This window comes from Procambarus clarkii, chromosome 67, assembly GCF_040958095.1.
Source record: "Procambarus clarkii isolate CNS0578487 chromosome 67, FALCON_Pclarkii_2.0, whole genome shotgun sequence".
Taxonomy (NCBI): Eukaryota; Metazoa; Arthropoda; class Malacostraca; order Decapoda; family Cambaridae; genus Procambarus; species Procambarus clarkii.
In genome coordinates, this window is record NC_091216.1 from 30,408,007 (window position 1) to 30,429,982 (window position 21,976).

At 47.4% G+C, this 21,976-nt stretch overlaps 1 protein-coding gene across 1 annotated transcript in view; it reads right to left on the reverse strand.

The window, feature by feature from the left end:
* Positions 1–455: 455 nt before the first annotated feature.
* LOC123767588 (sonic hedgehog protein) overlaps positions 456–21,976 on the reverse strand; it is a 165,596-nt gene continuing 144,075 nt past the window's right edge. Inside the window, exons 3-4 of the mRNA XM_045757345.2 lie at positions 20,164–20,266; positions 456–2,803 (exon numbers count right to left, since the gene is read on the reverse strand). Of these exons, the coding sequence (XP_045613301.1) occupies positions 2,016–2,803; positions 20,164–20,266 (891 nt within the window). The 3' untranslated portion in view covers positions 456–2,015. The remainder of the gene's footprint in view (positions 2,804–20,163; positions 20,267–21,976) is intronic.

Sequence of the window (21,976 nt, forward strand, 5' to 3'; positions counted from 1 at the left end):
CAAAGCAAGGCTGTCTCTGTACTGACCAGTCCAAATGTATGAGCTCTGCGTATGGGCTGAAAATGAGACCAATGAAGCGTGAGATGGACGTCTGTGACAAACTTGTTGAATATGTAGGAGTAGAAGAGGGAGCCGGTCGGCCGAGCGGACAGCACACTGGACTTGTAATCCTGTGGTCCCGGGTTCGATCCCGGGCGCCGGCGAGAAACAATGGGCAGAGTTTCTTTCACCCTATGTCCCTGTTACCTTGCAGTAAAATAGGTACCTGGGTGTTAGTCAGCTGTCACGGGCTGCTTCCTGGGGGTGGAGGCCTGGTCGAGGACCGGACCGCGGGGACACTAAAGCCCCGAAATCATCTCAAGATAACCTCAAGATAACCTCCGTGAATCCCAGTCATTAGCAAGAGTCTCACATACACTAAAATCACAAGGCTAGATATATATATTTACAAATAATTTATAAGGGAAACAACGATATATAGTTTATTCAGAACATAAATTACAGCTATGTAAATTATTACAACTATGATATACACATTTATGCAGCATATGTACACAAGGAGTTCATACAGGAAGCCATACAGAACACAAGCGGTTACTGAACATGACGAGAGCTACGCGGGAGCTCTACAGAAACACTGGACGCGCAACGCTTCTCCGGATACTGTGTAAGCTTTCCACTTGGAGTTTCCTGGTCTGAGGAGAACGTTAAAGATTGTCTGAGGAAAGCTTGTGTTAGTCTGGAAGAATGGGGACTAGTCACGAATGGGGATTAGTAAGGAAAAATGAGGCCTAGGAAAGAAGGGGGATTTCTAAAGAAGAAAAGTGAGGATTGGTAGCATGTGGCGCCGGCTGGGAAGAGAAGGAACATAATGTGGACTGAAGAATTGGGGTGGGGAGGGGCCCATAGTGGGGTAGGGAGGGGCCCATAGTGGGGTAGGGAGGGGCCCAAATTGGGAGATGAAGTGGGTGAGAAAGAGGCCCAAAATAGGGGCTTACCACTACTAACCAAGCATGCCCACGTAGCCAATGCATCTTTATGGACTATGGCACACAATTTTTAAAAGTTGAGAACTGGTAAATGTATGAGACTGACTATTAACTGGCCATGTAACACTCCACTCACACAGTCACAGTCATTCATACGTAAATTCTAAATACATGCAGTCACCCATCTTCCACCCTCCATAATGTACGGAGTACCACATTCCTCCACGTCTTCGTTGAGATTATAACATTTCTGGGCCACGGGCGCCAGCGGCCGCCCTGGCTATCACAAGCCTTGATCCAGGTTAAATTCAGCCTGGGCCTCTCCACCTTCTTCGAAATCGCTCTTTCCTCGTCGTGTGCGGCGATGTCTATATACCAAACTTCAGTCTCACCGAGCCTTGAAGTCCTCTGTAAACTAGCGACACTCATCTTGGGTGTAGAAGTCTTCCATGAGTGAGGAAAACTTCTCCCCGGCCTCAATACGGAAATTCGCAATTAAGTCCCAAGCTTCGCTTTTTTGCTATCGACTTTTAAACAGGGTTCTCAGGTCTTGAAGTCGCTCACCAAAGCTCTCACAGCACTCACAAGGGATTTTCACATGTCTCTTATGTTCACTCTAAAGCTTTAAGTATTTAAGTTTCTCGTGAGCTTAACATGAAGATGTCTGTAAGCACTCCTCAGTGCTGCATAGGAAAGTCTGTGGTAAATAGTTTTATTTTTCTGTTCTCACAGATATCCGAAAGCGCACACCACTCTGGCAGTCATTTGCATAAACACTATACATATTCAATTAGGTGGGAGTATCCTTGTCGCTTAGAATTTAGCTTTGGGCATATCCACGACCAACATAGTTTTGGTGCTTTATGTTGGTGACGTAACACAGGCAGGAAGCTTCCCACGGCACAGCACGAGCAATCTGGGCTCAACCCTCGCCTCGCTACTACACGCTTCTCTAAACAGCGGACTAAGCGCTTCGCACACGCTTATTTCACTACACGTGGCGCAATGACAAGAGCCGCCGCTTCACTAGGAATAGACGAGGTGGGCGGGTAGGAGCCAGGAGGCGAGAGTGTAGAGGAGACGAGGATACCAGTGGATGTGGACGGTCTTCACGCTCTTGGTGTGCGCGTCCTCCCGCCACCGCTCGCTGTTATTGCTCCCGGTGAACAAACGTCTCTCATTATAAGCTTTAACTGGTTTAGTTGGCAAGGAGGGTGTGAGGGCACCTAGAGCTCGCAGCAAAGTTAGAACTGCCTCCTTCAGATTACTGTACAGCCTGACGGGCAGGAAGGCCCAGTGAGCTATCGCCTGGGAGTCTATGACGGCATAGCAGGAGGCTACGAGTCCATCGACCACTACCGTGCCCTCAGCCGTAAGAGGGGCGAAGACTCCTTCCCCGATTTCGTGCCGAATTCCCACCACCTGTTCCAGCCTCACTTTCCCATGGCTTGTAACAAGGAGGAAGTCTCCCGCCTCCACCCTTCCCGCCAGCACCACACCGCCGCGCTCCAGAGCCTCCGCTACAGTAGGCGTGGGCGAGGGCGAGAGGTAACCTTGAAGCAGGAGGATGAGGTGTGAGGGCGTGAGGGTGAGAGCTGCGCCACTGGCGGTGGTGAGTGTGAGGAATGAGCGGGAGATGAGAAGATCTCGGTGCAGGAACATGAGGACAGGACTGAAGGCCAGAGTGCCATCCGGCCGCATGACCTGCACCTCGTCACCCTCCCGGATGGATGACACTGGCACCCGGCCCGTCGGAGTCGTCACCTCTCCTCGCCCGGGGAAGCATCCGCCCAGCTTACTCGCCGCTGAGGATTCTGCCAAAAAATATAAATGTTAGATTACAAACATTACCTATGAAATATGATGGAAATTACACTAAAACATGTTTGTAAATGTTGCACTTATATAGGAGAGGGAAGTACACTGGTGCGGTCCAGAAGAGGTAAGAACTGGTGCCATCCAGGATAGGGAGGGTAAGGAGGGGCGCACAGTCATTGTATAGAAAAGTTTTTCCAATAATCTATGTCTCGAACTATACGTTTTGCAAGCTGTAGTTATACAATCCCTCGGGAATTACTCTTACAGGTTGTGTAGAGTCACCCCGGGTCATGATGGTTTGTCAGCTCAGATACAATTTATAACTGACCTCCAAACAACATACATTGACATCCTCGTAAATCTCAGACCAAATTGAACCTCCTTGATATTAAATAAATATATGGATTTCTTAAACACTCCAACCAGCCCATAAGTAAAACATTTAATTACTCGTGCTCGTGTTCAAGAAGCGACCCAAGCCAACTGTGATTAATCCACTACTAAACATACTCAACAACACAAGCCGACAAGAAAAATAGTGACAAAAAACATAGTCAGAATTTATCAACAATAATGCATAAGACGCCTTCACACTGGCCTGCCTTCACAAGTAACAGACACAATATAACATAAACTCGAAGTGGTCACGCCACCACCCTTATTGTCTCAGTCTTAGCCTTAAATTCAAAATACTTGTTCATATATTTCCCCATGTACCCCATTCCCAGTTTACTAGTACTGTAGTCATTCATGTCGGGTCTTGCAGTACAGCTGCTATAGCCTTCACCTCTCGTACTTGGCCGGGAGTAACGATATCACTCCTGTCGTCATTGGTTAGCTCACTATCATTCATAGGAGATGAATCATACTGAGATCACTCCGCTGACATACAGATCACTCCGCTGACAGACTGATCACTCCGCTGACAGACTGATCACTCCGCTGACAGACAGATCACTCCGCTGACAGACAGATCACTCCGCTGACAGACACATCACTCCGATGACAGACTGATCACTCCGCTGACAGACTGATCACTCCGCTGACAGACTGATCACTCCGCTGACAGACAGATCACTCCGCTGACAGACAGATCACTCCGCTGACAGACAGATCACTCCGCTGATCTGTCTGACAGTAATTTATAAACCAATACAAGTTTACTAAAGTACGAGTAATGTTTAATTGCATTTGATCATTCATCGCTCTACACCCTTTAAGGTAAGCAACATGTGAGTTACACTACACCAGCTTGCGCAAGTATTGGTGTGTATATGTGAGAGGCGACGGAGAGCGGGTGTTGCCAAGAAGGCCACCACCTGGCCACAGAAGAACAACACTGCCCACCTTGTCTATTTATCACTGCGATCTCTCTTTTCCCCAGGGTTAATTTTTACCATCTGTAGAACGGTGTGAGGCTGGTCTAAGGTGTTTACCGCAGCTAAGCATGATTGTCCGCTGGGAAGAGCACCTCTATTTGGGATGTGTGTGTGTGTGTTGGCCGTGTTGCGAGTGTGTGTGTTGGTAAGAATCCCATTGCTAATGTCTGCAGTGTTATATTTTACCACTTATGTCACTTGTCTAAGACAGCCAATGGGAAATACGCGACTAATGTGAGCAAGGGAATCTGACCAATGAGCCCTCGCAGCGAGGAGCCAATGAGCTCTCTCGTCGGCTCTACAAATCAGAGAGTAATATCCTGAGTGACAGGCGGAGGTCAAAAGGTGTCTGATCCTCTCATGTTTTTATCTGGGAGAGGTCAAGCACGTTCCCCGGACGCTGCGTCCTGGAACACACCCTCCCAGATGAATCACGATGCTTCCACGAAACGCTGCCTTCCTCACCTTCTACTCGTGAGCTTTGGCTATATCACTAAAATGAACTTGGTACTTTTTTCACTTGTTTAAACTATGTTCTCTTGAAGTTAGTCTTGGTGTGGATAGTGGTGGAAAGGGTGTTGGTATGTGTGGACGGGAGAGGCTGTAACAACTGTTCGCTCCAGCCACGACTGTAAGGGTTTGTTTAAATCTGATAAATGTAGCTTCTAAATCTAGAAGCTACATTTATATAATGATTACATGTTATGCTGTTATTATGACTTTCTCTTGTGTAAATAATGAACTGTATTTTTGTGTAAATAATGAACTGTATTTTTGTGTAAATTAACTCAACTATAAATGTACAAGCATTTATGAGTAAAGTTTTAATATTTGAATTTGGAAGTGGGAGTTTATACCGGTTCTGCTCCAGATAGTATATGGGCTGCTTCATGGTCAACTCACCTCTTGGACTAGTCAGTAGAGCGACGACCTGGCTTCTTACAGGTCGACGTTCGATCCCCGATGGTCCAAGGGGCTGGTCACCGTTCCTTCCATCCTATCCCAGCTTCTTGTCCTCACATTTCTCTCAAGTGCTATACAGTCACTCCGACTTAGCGCTTTCTCCTGATGATAACTATGCCTCACCTCTGTGAGTTAGGACCTCTACTTGGCCACACTCTCCTTCCCTCCCTGGCCACACACTCCCTCCCTGCCTGGCCACACTCACCCTGCCTGGCCACACTCTCTCTCCCTGGCCACACACTCCCTCCCTGCCTGGCCACACTCACCCTGCCTGGCCACACTCTCCCTGGCCACACTCTCCTTCCCTCCCTGGCCACACACTCCCTCCCTGCCTGGCCACACTCACCCTGCCTGGCCACACTCTCTCTCCCTGGCCACACACTCCCTCCCTGCCTGGCCACACTCACCCTGCCTGGCCACACTCTCCCTGGCCACACTCTCCTTCCCTCCCAGGCCACACACTCCCTCCCTGCCTGGCCACACTCACCCTGCCTGGCCACACTCTCTCTCCCTGGCCACACACTCTCTCCCTGCCTGGCCACACTCTCTTTCCCTGCCTAGCCACACAGGTGGTATAAGTTTCCAGTGAAGCCATACTCTCTCCATCCACGCCGATGTTATCGTTGCCAAACGTTTGGTCATGTTACCAGGTCCAAGCTTTGTCCCACTTTATACTGCTTTATAAATACACACCATAATACTCTACTTAATTACACTTGACTTAAGCCCTTATCTCTGAATCTTGGTACACTGGGATACACACACTTTTTGTGTAATTGATATGGCTGCTTCAGTTTTCTTATCAATCCTCTAAAATAAGGACAGTTTATCACGTCACTCAGGGTACCATACAATCATCACCACGTCACTCAGGGTACCATACAATCATCACCACGTCACTCAGGGTACCATACAAGCATCACCACGTCACTCAGGCTACCATACAAACATCACCACGTCACTCAGGGTACCATACAAGCATCACCACGTCACTCAGGGTACCATACAAGCATCACCACGTCACTCAGGGTACCATACAATCATCACCACGTCACTCAGGGTACCATACAAGCATCACCACGTCACTCAGGGTACCATACAAGCATCACCACGTCACTCAGGCTACCATACAAGCATCACCACGTCACTCAGGGTACCATACAAGCATCACCACGTCACTCAGGGTACCATACAATCATCACTACGTCACTCAGGTTACGGTACAATCTATATATTTATGTATGTAGGTTAGAGTAGCATTTTAAAAGCACTACAGTTACCGTCTATGGTTGATTGTTCAACAAATCGTTGAACTATATGATTAACAGATCTCTAACCCTGTCCACGGAGGATGGACAGAAAATGTATATATGCTGGTTACCATTGTAAATGTGTGGCCACGCCTATTGTAGAAAAAAAATAAAGATATACAGGCCCGTGCCATATCTACCACCACATTATAGAGAACCTGCCACGCCAGACACAACAACCAACAACCAACCGATTGAATGCCTCATAAGCTTACTTCTAATCACCCACAAAACAAATCCATGTAGTGTTTCTCCAAATTTAAACCAAATATCTGACTCCATTATGTGGATTTCCAAGCAGTAGTCACACAATTGATCAACCCAACGGCTCGCCAGTCACCAGCCACACACCTGGCGTATTAAAGGACTCTCCAGGTAGGAGCTTCACACACCCGACTCCCCGCAACAGGCGGCACAAGAAGGTGTATAGCACTAGAGGCTCCTGGTATGAATAATGGAGGAGGAGACGGAGCAGTGAGGACGTCCAGGCTTACCCGCATGCAAACGAAGGTAAGGCAGATGATAAACAGAGAAATGCTGCGAGCGTCACAGCCTCAGTGACCGCATCTCTTCCCTATTGGAGTTTTATCGTGCAGTTTCTCGCAAGAATCGTTGCAGATCTTAAATGACAACTCATGCATGTAGGAGGAAGGGGGAAGGGTTTTATTGGTAAATTAAAAAAGAATGAACAGTTCATGTGTAATTGTATGGACGAAATGATTGTATTAGTTTCAATGTAACCGAGGAATTACACGATCTTAAATTTAAAAGTCTGTGTATGTGTATCTAATTTCCTAAGTGCAGTTATAGTACCCAAGCGTTGTTACACGACGGCAGTTTCGCTCGTATAATCTTTGTCATGTGACCCTTTGAAGCTTCTTAGAAGTTTGGCACCTATCACCGTCTCATTTAAATTATTCCATCCGTCTACCACTTTATTCACAACTTTGTTTGTAAAAGAATTTTTACGCAGGTTTTTTTCGGCGCCATGTTTTCTTAGGTTAAATCTATGGCCTCTGGTTTTCCTTGTTGCGGAACTTAACAATTTTTTTTTTTAATTTTGTATATTCCTATTAAAATTTTGTGCTTAAATTTAATTTAATTTTTGTGTTTAATTTTTTATATTCCTATTCAAATTTTGTACGTCGTGGTCATATCATATGTCGACTCGTGTTGGCTTATCTTGCCTTATTTGGTTAGGTCATTTTGAAGGCATGACGGTTATCTGGGTCTCTGTCTCTCCGTCACCTTAGCATTATTCACAGCATGTTCACATATATCCGCAACCCTTCATGGGTCATCATTTATATAGACAATGGACATTATTTGTGCCAATACCGACCCTTGCGAGATTCCATTAGCAACATTCCTCCAGTCTGATGTGACAACACATATGTAGTCACAATTTATAACACCGGTAGCAGAGACCCATTAAACTACAAGCCGCTATCAGTCACAATTTATAACACCGGTAGCAGAGACCCATTAAACTACAAGCCGCTATCAGTGACAAGTGTAGTAACTAAATCACTAGACAAATAAATTAAAGATAAATAGGTGGAACATCTGGAAATAAATGATATAATAACAGGCAGGCAATATGGCTTTCGAACTGGAAGGTAATGCGGAACAAAGTTACTCAGTTTATACCATAGGGTCGCAGAAGTCATATAGGAAAAAGACACAATAGGAGACTGCATCTATCTGGATTTAAAAAATAAAGGCTCTCGATATACTCCCACACAATGATAATTTTGTATTAAAAAAATTAATCATTGCCGTCATCTTTCTACCTTAAATATATTTTCATGGATGCTAGTAGTCTGTCTGTCACTCCTGTGTGTTCAAACTTCCAGAAAAGTTTCCTGTATAGGACTATAGCAACAGCCATTATTTTTTAGATCCATATAAATGCAGTCTGCCAATCTGACTCTCCCGAATTATGTCTATGGTCCTATCGTAAAAACTGAATAAATTTGTTCGGCATTATCTTCCAGTTCGAAAACCTTATTGGCATTTCTTTCGGCATTATCTTCCAGTTCGAAAACCTTATTGGCATTTCTTTCGGCATTATCTTCCAGTTCGAAAACCTTATTGGCATTTCTTTCGGCATTATCTTCCAGTTCGAAAACCTTATTGGCATTTCTTTCGGCATTATCTTCCAGTTCGAAAACCTTATTGGCATTTCTTTCGGCATTATCTTCCAGTTCGAAAACCTTATTGGCATTTCTTTCGGCATTATCTTCCAGTTCGAAAACCTTATTGGCATTTCTTTCGGCATTATCTTCCAGTTCGAAAACCTTATTGGCATTTCTTTCGGCATTATCTTCCAGTTCGAAAACCTTATTGGCATTTCTTTCCAGATGTTCCACCCATTTGTCTTTAATTTACTTGTCTTGTGCTTTAGTTACAACACTTGAAGAGAAGCGGTGCGGGGCAGAAGTCCTTCACCACGCCAGATGCGGGTAATGTGTGGGTACCATGATCTTGGTGTCAGTAGATGCCTCAGGAACCATAGACGATTCAGATGAATCCCAGGTTACATTACTTTTGAGCATATCGTGATTTAGTGGTTTAAGGCGAGTGCTTGGAAGTACCGACCTTTCAGGTTAGAATGTTCCTTATGACTCGTATTCATTTTCTCGCTATTAATAATAATAATAATAATAATAATAATAATAATAATAATAATATAATAATATTATTATTAGGTGCTTCCGATAATATGCTTAGTTATCTGGCTGGAGCATTAGCCTTCCCATGTGGTGTCGCCATGTGTATTACAATTACACTGTAGTGGTTAGCACTCCCAGGTCGCCCTTTCACGCCTGCGGGCCTGTAGCCCAGGACGTGTCTGGGTCACATTGAGCTTCTGTACCATTGGAATTGCAACCGGAGATCCGAATGGTTTCACGGGTCATGAAAAGACCTTACTGGTACGCAAATTATTGTTTACTCAAGGATTCCCACTCTCACCATCCTCATCCCTCCTTATTCGCCCCCCCTCTCTCCATCCCTCCATCCCCATCCCTCTATATGTAGTGTTCGTTGAATGAATTATTCGTTCAATGAATAATTCAACGACGTTCGTTGAATGTCGTTGAATCAAACAGTCGTGCACATTTGTTTTATATGTTTTTATATAAGCTATTATTGGCCTGATACTATATCTACATTTTCTTTCTGTAATTATCATAATTGTAGTTTATGTAGTAATAGAAAGTTAAAAGTTGTCCTTAGCAAGCGACCCAAGGTGATTTCAACGGTAAGTGTGGTAGTGAGCCAGCAGTCACTAGTGTCGGTGGAAGAGTAGAGCTTCACGGCGCATATCTCATCACTCTCTCGGGGGTGATGTATGAGGTGTCCTCGGTGCCGGGAAGGTGACCACACAAAACAAACTCCACACTGAGACAAGCGCGCATTGTCGATTACAAGTTTATTGTTTCAATGTTTACAAATAATGTGAGTCATGCGTATTAAAATTATTTATATGAATAACGTTTCTTAAGCTTTCTGATGTTTAAAATATAAACAATTATATTATTAGAATAAGATATAAGTAAAAAAATGCAATGGCATTAATTTATATTGAAAGAGGGAGTGAAGATCCCCAAGACCTTAGTCGCCTCTTGTGAGGGGAGGGTGGGGGGGGGGGGGAGTCGGGAGCTGTTGGTCCTAAGAGGAAGAATATTGTCACTGTCGGTCGGTGTGACTCACAACCAATTATATGATTCATGAGTAAGAATTTCCAGCTGTAGCCGGCCATGTTATTTCCACCATTTCCCTCTGGTTGCATTTATGGCCTCAGGTTATCTGGGAAGTGGACGCCTTCACTTCGCAGGTTATTAGTTTAACGTGTAGCTGCCATTAACGGGTGTGTGTTGATGGTTGATGTGGTGTGTTGAGGATGAGCTTAGGGCCACGTGCCGTCTCCAAAGAGCGGTGGAGGGCCCCAACAAAATGGAGGAATACCACTTGGTTGTCTTACCTGCTGCCATTGTCCTTTCCTCAAAGTCCTTGGTTCTCTGAGGCAAGGCGTCTGCCCCGCCACCTGCGACCCTCCACTAGCCACCCACCCACCCATTACCCACTTGCCACCCAACACCAGCGACCTATCACCAGCCTCTCACCAGCCTCTCACCACTAGCCACCCACCCTAGTAACCCACCCGCCCCCATCGACCCACCACCTGGCACATACCACTCGACACACTCCACCAACCCACCACCTGCCACTCACCACTAGCGACCAACCACCAACCAGCCATCCACCACTAACTACCACTGCCATCCTCGTATTTTTATCTCTTTATAGAGTGCTACCAGATAGCCATACTCACTTTAACGTCAACAATAATCAAAATCTATATCGCCTACATATTACACGTCGCCCTAGTTACTTTCTAGAGAGTATCTAGGGTATCTAAATTATCTTTACATACCACACCTTCATATATACTACTCCTTCACATTTATTTATCCTTACACGAACTTCCATTTTGGCCAGAGAGCTCGCGGTATTCCATATTAAACCAGTGAAGCTGTGTGGACTTTCAAGGCCCTTCCCTGCATAGTTGACTACACACGCTCAACCCAAAATACTAAATTCATTTTCACAGCCTCGTAACACCATCAATCTCCGCCACTCCTCATTCACCTCCAGCACTCCTACAGTCCCTGGCCCCTCCCCTTGAGACGCTCCGAGAGCCACCCCCTCGTCTGGTGATGGATTGCCAGCCAACCGGTGTCCTTCGTGTTACTACAGCAGATAATCACGAGAAATTATGTTCAGGTAAATGTTCGGGGAAGCGAATGATGGAGCAAGCGGGTGTAGCGAGACGCTAGAATGTCTCTTGTGCATTTACCTTTGTAAATACAAGTGTTCTTGTATGTTACGGTGCGCCCATAAAGGTAACTGAAGCAATCTTTGCTGCACTTTTCGAAAATTTGCGCCTAGCTTCTCAGAGAGCCGCCGATAAACTGATCTCATCTACACGAGTTTATGGCGGGTCTGGATGCCCGGCAGCGACCTAAAGATGGCTGAGACTGTGTAAAATGATCTGAAGACTCGTAGAACAAGACGAGGAGAGCCACAACCCCAACAAGCGTCGGCATGTTCCAAGTTTTACAGGGTGGTCCAAGACGCTCTTTAAGGCGGGTGAGGATGCCCGGGGTGTGCAGGACGAGACACTAAACTTTAGTCGGCTCTGGGGTTAAGCAAGACACCTCGAGTGACTGCACGGTCCAACAGCACCAGCTGGTTGGAAGACGAAGCAAAAGTTCTGCAGAGCAAGCTAAGTTGTCACAAATGTTATGCAAGGTGGCTCAGAGGATCAAGCACTCTGCAGGGATATTCAGTAGCCCGAACGCACTTGTCAGGCTGGTCAGAATATTCAATACCTCAACAGAACTTGCCGAGGAAGCAAGAACTTTTCTGCGAAGGGAAGTCTGGGAGGGCCGGAACTCCAGCAGAGTGAGCTGGGGGAGCCAGAACCCCAGCAGAGTGAGCTGGTAGAGCCAGAACCCTAGCAGAGTGAGCTGGTAGAGCCAGAACCCCAGCAGAGTGAGCTGGTAGAGCCAGAACTCCAGCAGAGTGAGCTGGTAGAGCCAGAACCCCAGCAGAGTGAGCTGGTAGAGCCAGAACCCCAGCAGAGTGAGCTGGTAGAGCCAGAACTCCAGCAGAGTGAGCTGGTAGAGCCAGAACCCCAGCGGAGTGAGCTGGTAGAGCCAGAACCCCAGCAGAGTGAAGTGGTAGAGCCAGACCTCCAAGAGGGCGGGCCGGGCAGCTACCAGTGCCCTCCTGATAACACAAGATGAACACCCTCAGTTTGTACGATGCTGTCGTGAAATCAATTACTCTGAGTACACCTGGGACGCCGCCTGCTCGCTCTTTGGTTGCTGTTGTTCGTTGACCGCCCCTTGTGGCATGGCGCACTGACCAGCGCGCGCACATTGTGAGGACCACGCAACCTCGTAGAGGATAATATTTGCTTCTGACCTTAATACATGGCAAGAACAGAGGAAACTTAGCGACTGTTGTATAAACCTTATCCGACCCATGGCAGTCATTCAGCGTGTCAATGAAGCTATAAGGCCAACGGAGAGGCGAACGGTCCTAATCGCTAGATTTGATGTTGTCGAGGCGAAGTGTTGACAAGTGTCGCTAGTGCGCGCCGGTGTCCTGGCCACTCTCTGGCCTCTTACACCACGTTAAGGCACTACGGGCTCGCCATAGCCCGTGCTACTTGGAACTTTGCTCCGGGTAGCAGGTCTTTAACAACAACAACAACATACACCACATTTATCGCCGTTTGTACGACTAATATTTTTTTTGCAGATCTGACCTCTCATGTTAAGAGTTGGTTTTCACTCAGTCTCTCTAATGGAATTACTGCGAATTCCTATTAATTAAAAATTGATGAGAATAATCATGTGTGCGACAGTGTTCTGGGAGTTTGAAAATATTTTAGGAGCTTAATGTATCAGGAGATTGCTAATCTATTTTATTAGCATGTAATAATATTTCTATATTTTGAGAGATTACTAGTTTTTTAGGATCTTAGGGAAACATTTTCAGAAATTATAATGTTTTTTTAATAGAAGACTATTGATATCGGTTTGTAGTTTTTCAGTGTCGTCTGCAGAAGTAATTTTCATGCTGATCTTTTTATCATCTGCAAAGGATAACACGAAACTGTGGCGTGTATTTTTGTCTGTATCTGATATGAGAATGAGAAAAAGCAGTGGTGCGAGGACTCTGCCCTGGGGTATGGCGCTTTTCACTGTGTTCCGATTTTATTTTATTTTATTGACTGTTACTCTTTGCTTTGTTTAACATCAATTTTCAACTCCAGCGCACTCCTTTATTTGTCATTCATATTGATCTAATTTTCTGGGTTATCACTTCATGATCACACTTATCAGATGCCTTTGCAAAGTTAGTGTATACGTCATCTCCATCTTTTCCTCTTCTAATGCTTTTGGAATCTCTTCCATGATTTTGGTTGAGTAATTACGAAAGACAAGTTCTTCCCGCTCTAAATCTATGTTGATCTGGGTTGTGAAATTCATTGTTCTTAATAAAACAGATTTGAGTCCTAATCATTCTTTCAAAAAACTTTTATGTGTAATGTCAGTGCGACTGGTCTATAATTTTTAGCCAAAGCTTTACTACCTCCCTTGTGCAGTATACTTACATCTGGTGATTTAGGTGCTTTAGGTATCTCCCCTGTATCCTAGGTTTGTCTCCAGACAACACTGGGCGCTCGTATTACTGGTACTTTACATTTCTTAAAGAATATTGAATTCCAGGAGTCAGGACCCGGAACTGAGTGCATGGACAGGTTGCCAATTGACATTTCACAATGTGCTGTGCTCCTGTTAATATCAGTTATATTGGCAGGAGTTTGCATATCGTCACACCAGGGGAGTGTAGGGTTATCTTGAGATCTTGAGGTTATCTTGAGATGATTTCGGGGCTTTTTAGTGTCCCCGCGGCCCGGTCCTCGACCAGGCCTCTACCCCTAGGAAGCAGCCCGTGACAGCTGACTAACACCCAGGTACCTATTTTACTGCTAGGTAACAGGGGCATAGGGTGAAAGAAACTCTGCCCATTGTTTCTCGCCGGCGCCTGGGATCGAACCCAGGACCAAAGGATCACAAGTCCAGCGTGCTGTCCGCTCGACCGACCGGCTCCGGTACCGGGGGTACCTGGATGAGTGGGACAACTGGGTGAGTGTGGGGTACCTGGATGAGTGAAGCACCTAGGAAGGCACTGAACTCTGGCTTTAATACATCCAAAAATGCTTTACGCCAATTTCCGTATTTCCGTGACTGGCCATACGAAGATAAAACATTCCTCTTCATTATGGTTATTTATGGTGCCGCCATGTCATGCATACAGAAGGGGTGCACCAGGCACATGCTCACAGGAAAGTTACACTCTTTATATATTTCCTTCAGAAGCCCTCATTATCTTACAACAGAATACAAGTCATACACATAATTCTCAATATATGTCGTTCCCGGTTATAAGACTGCCAGTCTGATAGATTTAGTGAGTGACAAACAGTTTTCCATGTTTACGACCCACGAGTAACACTGTGGTTCGTCATGCCTCCCCCCCCCTTCCCCCTCGTTCTAGATTAACGATGCTGACGGATACAAAATACAGGCAACATACAATTTGGGTTTTGAACGATTCACAAACGTTAACTGTGATTCGAAATTCATGATGTCAATTTTGGCAGCACACTGCTGACACCAATGGCGTCATTTCGAAACGTAATTATATTTCACATTACTGTATATTCCTCAATTTGCAAACTTACAAGAAAGCAAAAGAAATGTAAACTCAGTTAGAAATGTAATTATTCCCAGCAGTCGTATATATTATCTCAGTCTCGGACGCCTTCACGACCTGCTGTTATCTCAGCCACGGACGCCCTCACGACCTGCTGTAATCTCAGCCACGGACGCCCTCACGACCTGCTGTTATCTCAGCCACGGACGCCCTCACGACCTGCTGTTATCTCAGCCACGGACGCCCTCACGACCTGCTGTTATCTCAGCCACGGACGCCCTTACGACCTGCTGTTATCTCAGCCACGGACGCCCTCACGACCTGCTGTTATCTCAGCCACGGACGCCCTCACGACCTGCTGTTATCTCAGCCACGGACGCCCTCACGACCTGCTGTTATCTCAGCCACGGACGCCCTCACGACCTGCTGTTATCTCAGCCACGGACGCCCTCACGACCTGCTGTTATCTCAGCCACGGACGCCCTCACGACCTGCTGTAATCTCAGCCACGGACGCCCTCACGACCTGCTGTTATCTCAGCCACGGACGCCCTCACGACCTGCTGTTATCTCAGCCACGGACGCCCTCACGACCTGCTGTTATCTCAGCCACGGACGCCCTTACGACCTGCTGTTATCTCAGCCACGGACGCCCTCACGACCTGCTGTTATCTCAGCCACGGACGCCCTCACGACCTGCTGTTATCTCAGCCACGGACGCTCTCACGACCTGCTGTTATCTCAGCCACGGACGCCCTCACGACCTGCTGTTATCTCAGCCACGGACGCCCTCGCGACCTGCTGTTATCTCAGCCACGGACGCCCTCGCGACCTGCTGTTATCTCAGCCACGGACGCCCTCACGACCTGCTATTATCTCAGCCACGGACGCCCTCACGACCTGCTGTTATCTCAGCCACGGACGCCCTCACGACCTGCTGTTATCTCAGCCACGGACGCCCTCACGACCTGCTGTTATCTCAGCCACGGACGCCCTCACGACCTGCTGTTATCTCAGCCACGGACGCCCTCACGACCTGCTGTTATCTCAGCCTCGGACGCCCTCACGACCTGCTGTTATCTCAGCCACGGACGCCCTCACGACCTGCTGTTATCTCAGCCACGGACGCCCTCACGACTTGCTGTTATCCTGGCCAGGGACGCTCTATGGCCTTGGTGTTATCGTAGCCACGGACACACACACATGACCTGGTGGTAAAAATGCTCTACACTGTCTGCGGTAATGGTACGGCCCACAAAACAAGAGCCTATCAGACCTCCTACTGTTCTTTACTGGCCCACCGGAGAGTTATCTCAAGCCAGAGGTCCACCCTCCTCATATAATTTGTTCCACGGTGACTTTCTACGACTATCAACCGATTACAATTATCAGTCATCATCGTCTAGTAGAAAAAAAACGACAATTAAGAAGCACAAATATACCTATTATGTACACTATTAAAAGACAATAAAACAACCATTGATCGGGTAGGGAGAGAGGCGCTGGACGCGATGCTGCTCGATAACGTTGACTGACAGCGGGAGAGGAAGACCAGCCTAATTATTTTCACCGCAGATAGATACCGACCTAATTATACTCAGCGACGAGATGGGCAAGAAGTGGAGCCTTTCTTATGGCTTGCTGATTTTTGTTTTTTTGTTTTTTAATGCTGGTTCATAAATTTTACGGTGGTAATTACTTATGTAAAACAGTTTGAAGGCGAGGACAAATGAGCCTGATATTATTGGACATTAAGATACGGTCGCCATTTTTCCGGTTGAGAAGAAAGAAAAGCCAAGGAGATGATATCACTGTTGTCATGTTTGGTAATATCTGGCTGGGCACGTTTGTGTGCGATAAGGCGAGACTGTGGCCATTAGAAGGTATTATTGTGAGGGGTCGGTGGAGTTATTGTGCGCGTCGAGTCCAGCTCAGGTCGCCGTGCCCGACCCAGCCACGCCGCCGCTGCTGCAACCGCTCGCCCAAGATAAGATACGAGCCTAATTATATTTACACCAGTAATACGAGACGATACGGGCACCGTATCACCGATGTATATTTCTTGTTGAGGGTGTTTATTTTAAGCACGGGACTCTTAGTTTAGCCCTGATTATATATGCTTTTTACTAATGCGGGGATTTACGACATAGTAATTTTGCTTATTTAGCTATCGGAGAAAGACCCCAGCGCGGGCGTGTATACGTGTTTGTACAGTGTTGCCAGAGCCACACTGAGGATGGAGGGGCTATGTTGGGAAGGCAAACCCCGCCCCATTATGCTGGGGTTCACCCAGGCCCGCCACTTCTCCATTATACTCCATTAGAGAACCATTGTCTTGTTATTGTGTGTGTGTGCTCCTCTCTTGACCCGTCTTGTCTGCGTGTGTTGCCTGGCCGCTGTGCCTGCCAAGGCTGTCTTGGCAAGCTGGCTGTAAGCTGCCTCTTCTGCTGTCTCATACTGTGTTTGATCTCCCTTACACCTTTCCTCTCACCTTTCATCTTCCTCTTGACCTTTCCTCCATCCCTACCCCCCCCCTCACATTTCTCCCTCATCCTCCCTCCCTCCCTCCCCATTCTAACTCAGCGGTCCATCCTTCCTCCCTCTCCATTCCCATTTCTTAATCGATCTATCCGCCCTCTCTCCTCTCCATTCTTACTCCCTCAGCGGTCTCTCCTCTCCATTCTTACTCCCTCAGCGGTCTCTCCTCTCCATTCTTACTCCCTCAGCGGTCTCTCCTCTCCATTCTTACTCCCTCAGCGGTCTCTCCTCTCCATTCTTACTCCCTCAGCGGTCTCTCCTCTCCATTCTTACTCCCTCAGCGGTCTCTCCTCTCCATTCTTACTCCCTCAGCGGTCTCTCCTCTCCATTCTTACTCCCTCAGCGGTCTCTCCTCTCCATTCTTACTCCCTCAGCGGTCTCTCCTCTCCATTCTTACTCCCTCAGCGGTCTCTCCTCTCCATTCTTACTCCCTCAGCGGTCTCTCCTCTCCATTCTTACTCCCTCAGCGGTCTCTCCTCCCTATTCTCAATCGACGATTCACCCCAAAGCACGTTAGTCTGTTCTTTATATCTCCTCTCAGTAGGCTGCCGCCATCTGGGATATTCGCCCACAGTGTTCTTCCCACCCCCGCACTCCTCACACCTCCCACACGCCTATCCCACACAGCTATCCCACACTCCCCCACGGCCGGTCCGGAGCTTGTTAACAAAGAGGCAAATAATGGGTTGGCCGGCACCTTGTAATACTGAACGAGATGATAGAATAAAATGACCGGCCGCTGGCTCCTACCTTCACGCCGAACTTAACACTCTTCCATAATGTTTCGTCCCATTCCGCAAGCAGTTTCGCTGGCCTGCACGCTCCTTTCCGCCGTCCTCGAGGCGCCAGGGCCGGTAGGACGGATGGAACAGAAGGCTCGTAGGGCGTGGGCGGGAGTGTGTGAGTGCAGGTGGGTGGTAAGGGCGAGGCGGGGTGTTTTGGGAGAGTGCCGCCAACAGGTGAAGGTGAGTGAAACATTGTTGGAGCGGCGCAGACCTCCTCAGATCCTGCCAGCGATACGTCCGTCACCCTCCACGGCGCTGGGGTGGTCCGTGTGTGTGTCCGTGTGTGTGTGTGTGTGTGTGTGTGTGTGTATGTGTGTGTGTGTATGTGTGTGTGTGTGTATGTGTGTGTGTGTGTGTGTGTGTGTGTGTGTGTGTGTGTGTGTGTGTGTGTGTGTGTGTGTGTGTGTGTGTGTGTGTGTCCGTGTGTGTGTGAGTGTGAGTGTGTGTGTGTGTGTGTGTGTGTGTGTGTGTGTGTGTGTGTGTGTGTGTGTGTGTGTGTGTGTGTGTGTGTGTGTGTGTGTGTGTGTGTGTGAAGTTTACGGCTGCGTGCTTGGGCACGCTCGCGCGTGCGGCGTGTAGTATGTGTGACTGAAAAGATGAATTCACGCTATGAGTATTAAATGGGTGACTGCAAGCGTGTGGGTGCAGACTCACACGCTTGGCTTACGAGTGTCTGTGAATGAAAGCCCTCGACTCATTAATTTCCAGCTAAGCCACTCCCCCCTACATGATAGGTCTTGCCCGCCTTGAACACAGTGTAGGAATGGCCACTTCCTCTCAAAAGCAAGTTGATGGCCATAAATTCGGAACACAAGGACGACTGCATAAAAAATGTCGCATATCCATAGGGCAGGTTAGCCAGACATCCACAGCACAGGTATGGCCACATCCATAATGTAGGTACGATAACTTGTAGTACAATGATATTCACTAGTCCATCATAGTACGAGTATTGACACACCCTACAACGATGGCCACCTTCCCACTCTACAAGAATGGCCACCTTCCCACTCTACAAGAATGGCCACCTTCCCACTCTACAAGAATGACCACCTTCCCACTCTACAAGAATGGCCACCTTCCCACTCTACAAGAATGGCCACCTTCCCACTCTACAAGAATGGCCACCTTCCCACTCTACAAGAATGGCCACCTTCCCACTCTACAAGAATGGCCACCTTCCCACTCTACAAGAATGGCCACCTTCCCACTCTACAAGAATGGCCACCTTCCCACTCTACAAGAATGGCCACCTTCCCACTCTACAAGAATGGCCACCTTCCCACTCTACAAGAATGGCCACCTTCCCACTCTACAAGAATGGCCACCTTCCCACTCTACAAGAATGGCCACCTTCCCACTCTACAAGAATGGCCTCCTTCCCACTCTACAAGAATGGCCTCCCACTACAAATGCAGGTATGACCAATTTAAAATCGTATGGGTTCTAGCCTCGACCCAAGGCAGAAGATCGTGCCCTATCCTCAGACGGTACGTTAATTTCCCATCCCATCCTATCCACATTTCCGTAATTGGATTTGCCACAGCCAGACCAAGTACAAGGATGGCCATACCCATGGAATGGCACACAGATACTGCCTCAGTACTGGAGTATTCCCACTCCGAGGGACGACGACCATCCAGAGAGCCGGTAACACCGTGGAAATAGGAACCGAGCACCAAAGGCATGCCTACCTTCTGACCGTGTTATCTGTAAAATGATAAAAAAAAGTATCTATAAAAAAAATATTCCAAAACAATAAAGTATAATCCTTGCAAGCGCGCACAACTGTTCTACGAAGCAAAAAAAGCGGCATGTAATCATCACAGGGAATATTTTTCACTTGTTTTTTGTTACAGTATGATGGTCTTGAGTTGTGGTCATAGCTCGAGGCCCTCCCTCCCTGTCTCTCCCTCCCTCACTCCCTCCCACCTCTCTCTTCCCTCCCTCTCTCCCTCCTGCGGCCATGAACGTCCCGAGGCGCGGCACCTTTCTTCAGGAGACTCCGAGGAACCCCCCGTCTGCCAGCAGACTGCCTCTCAACACCAACTCACCGCCTGCAGCTAGACCCTCGCACTCACCAGACTTGACGGAGCAGTGGATGTGAGACCTGGACTCGTAGTACACCCAGTCAAATCCCGCCTCTCGAGCCAGACGCGCCAACATCCCGTATTTTGACCGATCCTGTTGGGTAATGAGTGGAGGTTAGTGGTGACCACAGGCAGTGGTAGGGGGTGGTGGTGGTGAGCTGGAGGTGGTGGTGATGAGATGGTGGTGGTGGTGAATGGGAAGAGTGCAGGTTAATGGTGGTTATCGGCACTGGTAGTGAGCAACACTTGTGGTCTTCTCCAGAGGAAGCTGAGGTATAGTGAGGAGAGCTAGGGTAGTGGTAGTGTGCTGCTGGTAATGGGCTGGTAGAGGTAGTGTGCAGGTAGTGGTAGTGGGCTGGGAGTGGTAGTGTATTAGTGTGCTAGGAATGGTAGGCTATGTGTAGTGGCAGTGTGTTGGTAGTTGAGGCAAGATTATCGCCATTGATCAAGAACAGTACCTGTCAGTGACGGCAGTAATGATGAATGGTGATGAGCTTGTATACACGTGACAAGTCAATACCAGTGGTGATGAGCTCAGGTAGTGCTGTATGTGACAGTGGCTGTGACACAGGTATAAAGGGTTAGGGCCTGAGGGCTGGTGGTGGTGGTGACACAGGCATTGCATAGGATGAAGGTGGTGGGTGGGACTGAGGTGATAATGGGCTGAATTACCTACTCCTCCTCTGGAGTTGTCACAACGGACAGAAAATGATGTACTAGATGACCCAATCTAACCTAACCGGCTGCACTACACATAGAAAATGCGAATGTATGTGAGCTGCTATGATTTACAGTACATCATAATTTGATGTCAAAATGCTATGTATTAATGCAGAGGACAGATTGAATTATCCCTAAGTAATGAGTTTGGGTGACTGAGGTAAAGAGGACAGAATGAGACATTAATATCTTCATCGCTTACGTTCCTCAGTAAGAAAAGATAAGAGGTCTGGTCTTGAGCAACCTGTCCTCTTAAAAAGAACGTCGCTTTTGGCCGTTTGCCCGTATGGCCGAATTTGGACGTAATTTGAAAATTAAAAAAAAAATGAAAATAAATTTGGGATTTTTTTTCAGCAACAGTAAGTTAAGGGTCCTCTGATAGGTTAGGTGGGCAGGAAATTCTCATAAAGTTTCAAAACGTTATGAAAAACGTTAATTTAAAGTGTCCTCTCATAACCTCTGCGCGTACGCCGGACGACTCGAATAGAAAACGGAACAGAACGTCACTTTTGTGAGTCGATTTCATTTCAAATTACGTCCAAATTTGGCCATAGCGCGCATACCAGCCAAAAGTGACGTTATTTTTAAGAGGACGGGTTGCTTGAGCAGCTTCTCTGATGACTCCTTGCCTCTTGACCTGCTCAGCGTCTCTGGGGACCCCTTGTACCTCTCGATCTATGCAGTGTTTCTGGATGGGAACTCCCTGTGTCTCCCAACCTGCGCAGTGTGTCTGGGAACTCTGCGAGTTTCGACCTGCGCAGTTTCTCTGGGGACTCCCTGTACCTCTCGATCTGCCCCTTCTCTCCAGGGGGACATCCTGTGGCTCGACCTGCGCAGTCTCTCTGGGGGTTCCTAAGACCTCTTGACCCACGTAGTCCATCCCACAGAAAAGAATACACGCGATGCAGAGCACGAATGAAAATTGCAATGGCAATAATATTGTCGTATATGACTCGACTGGTAGGGAAGGCATTGTGGTGGAGCCAGACACCAGGGCCACTACCTAGTGTTGATATCGTGCAACAATGGCAGCGTCATGGCAAGATAAATATCTCACCACTAACTAACATGACTAACGATGAGC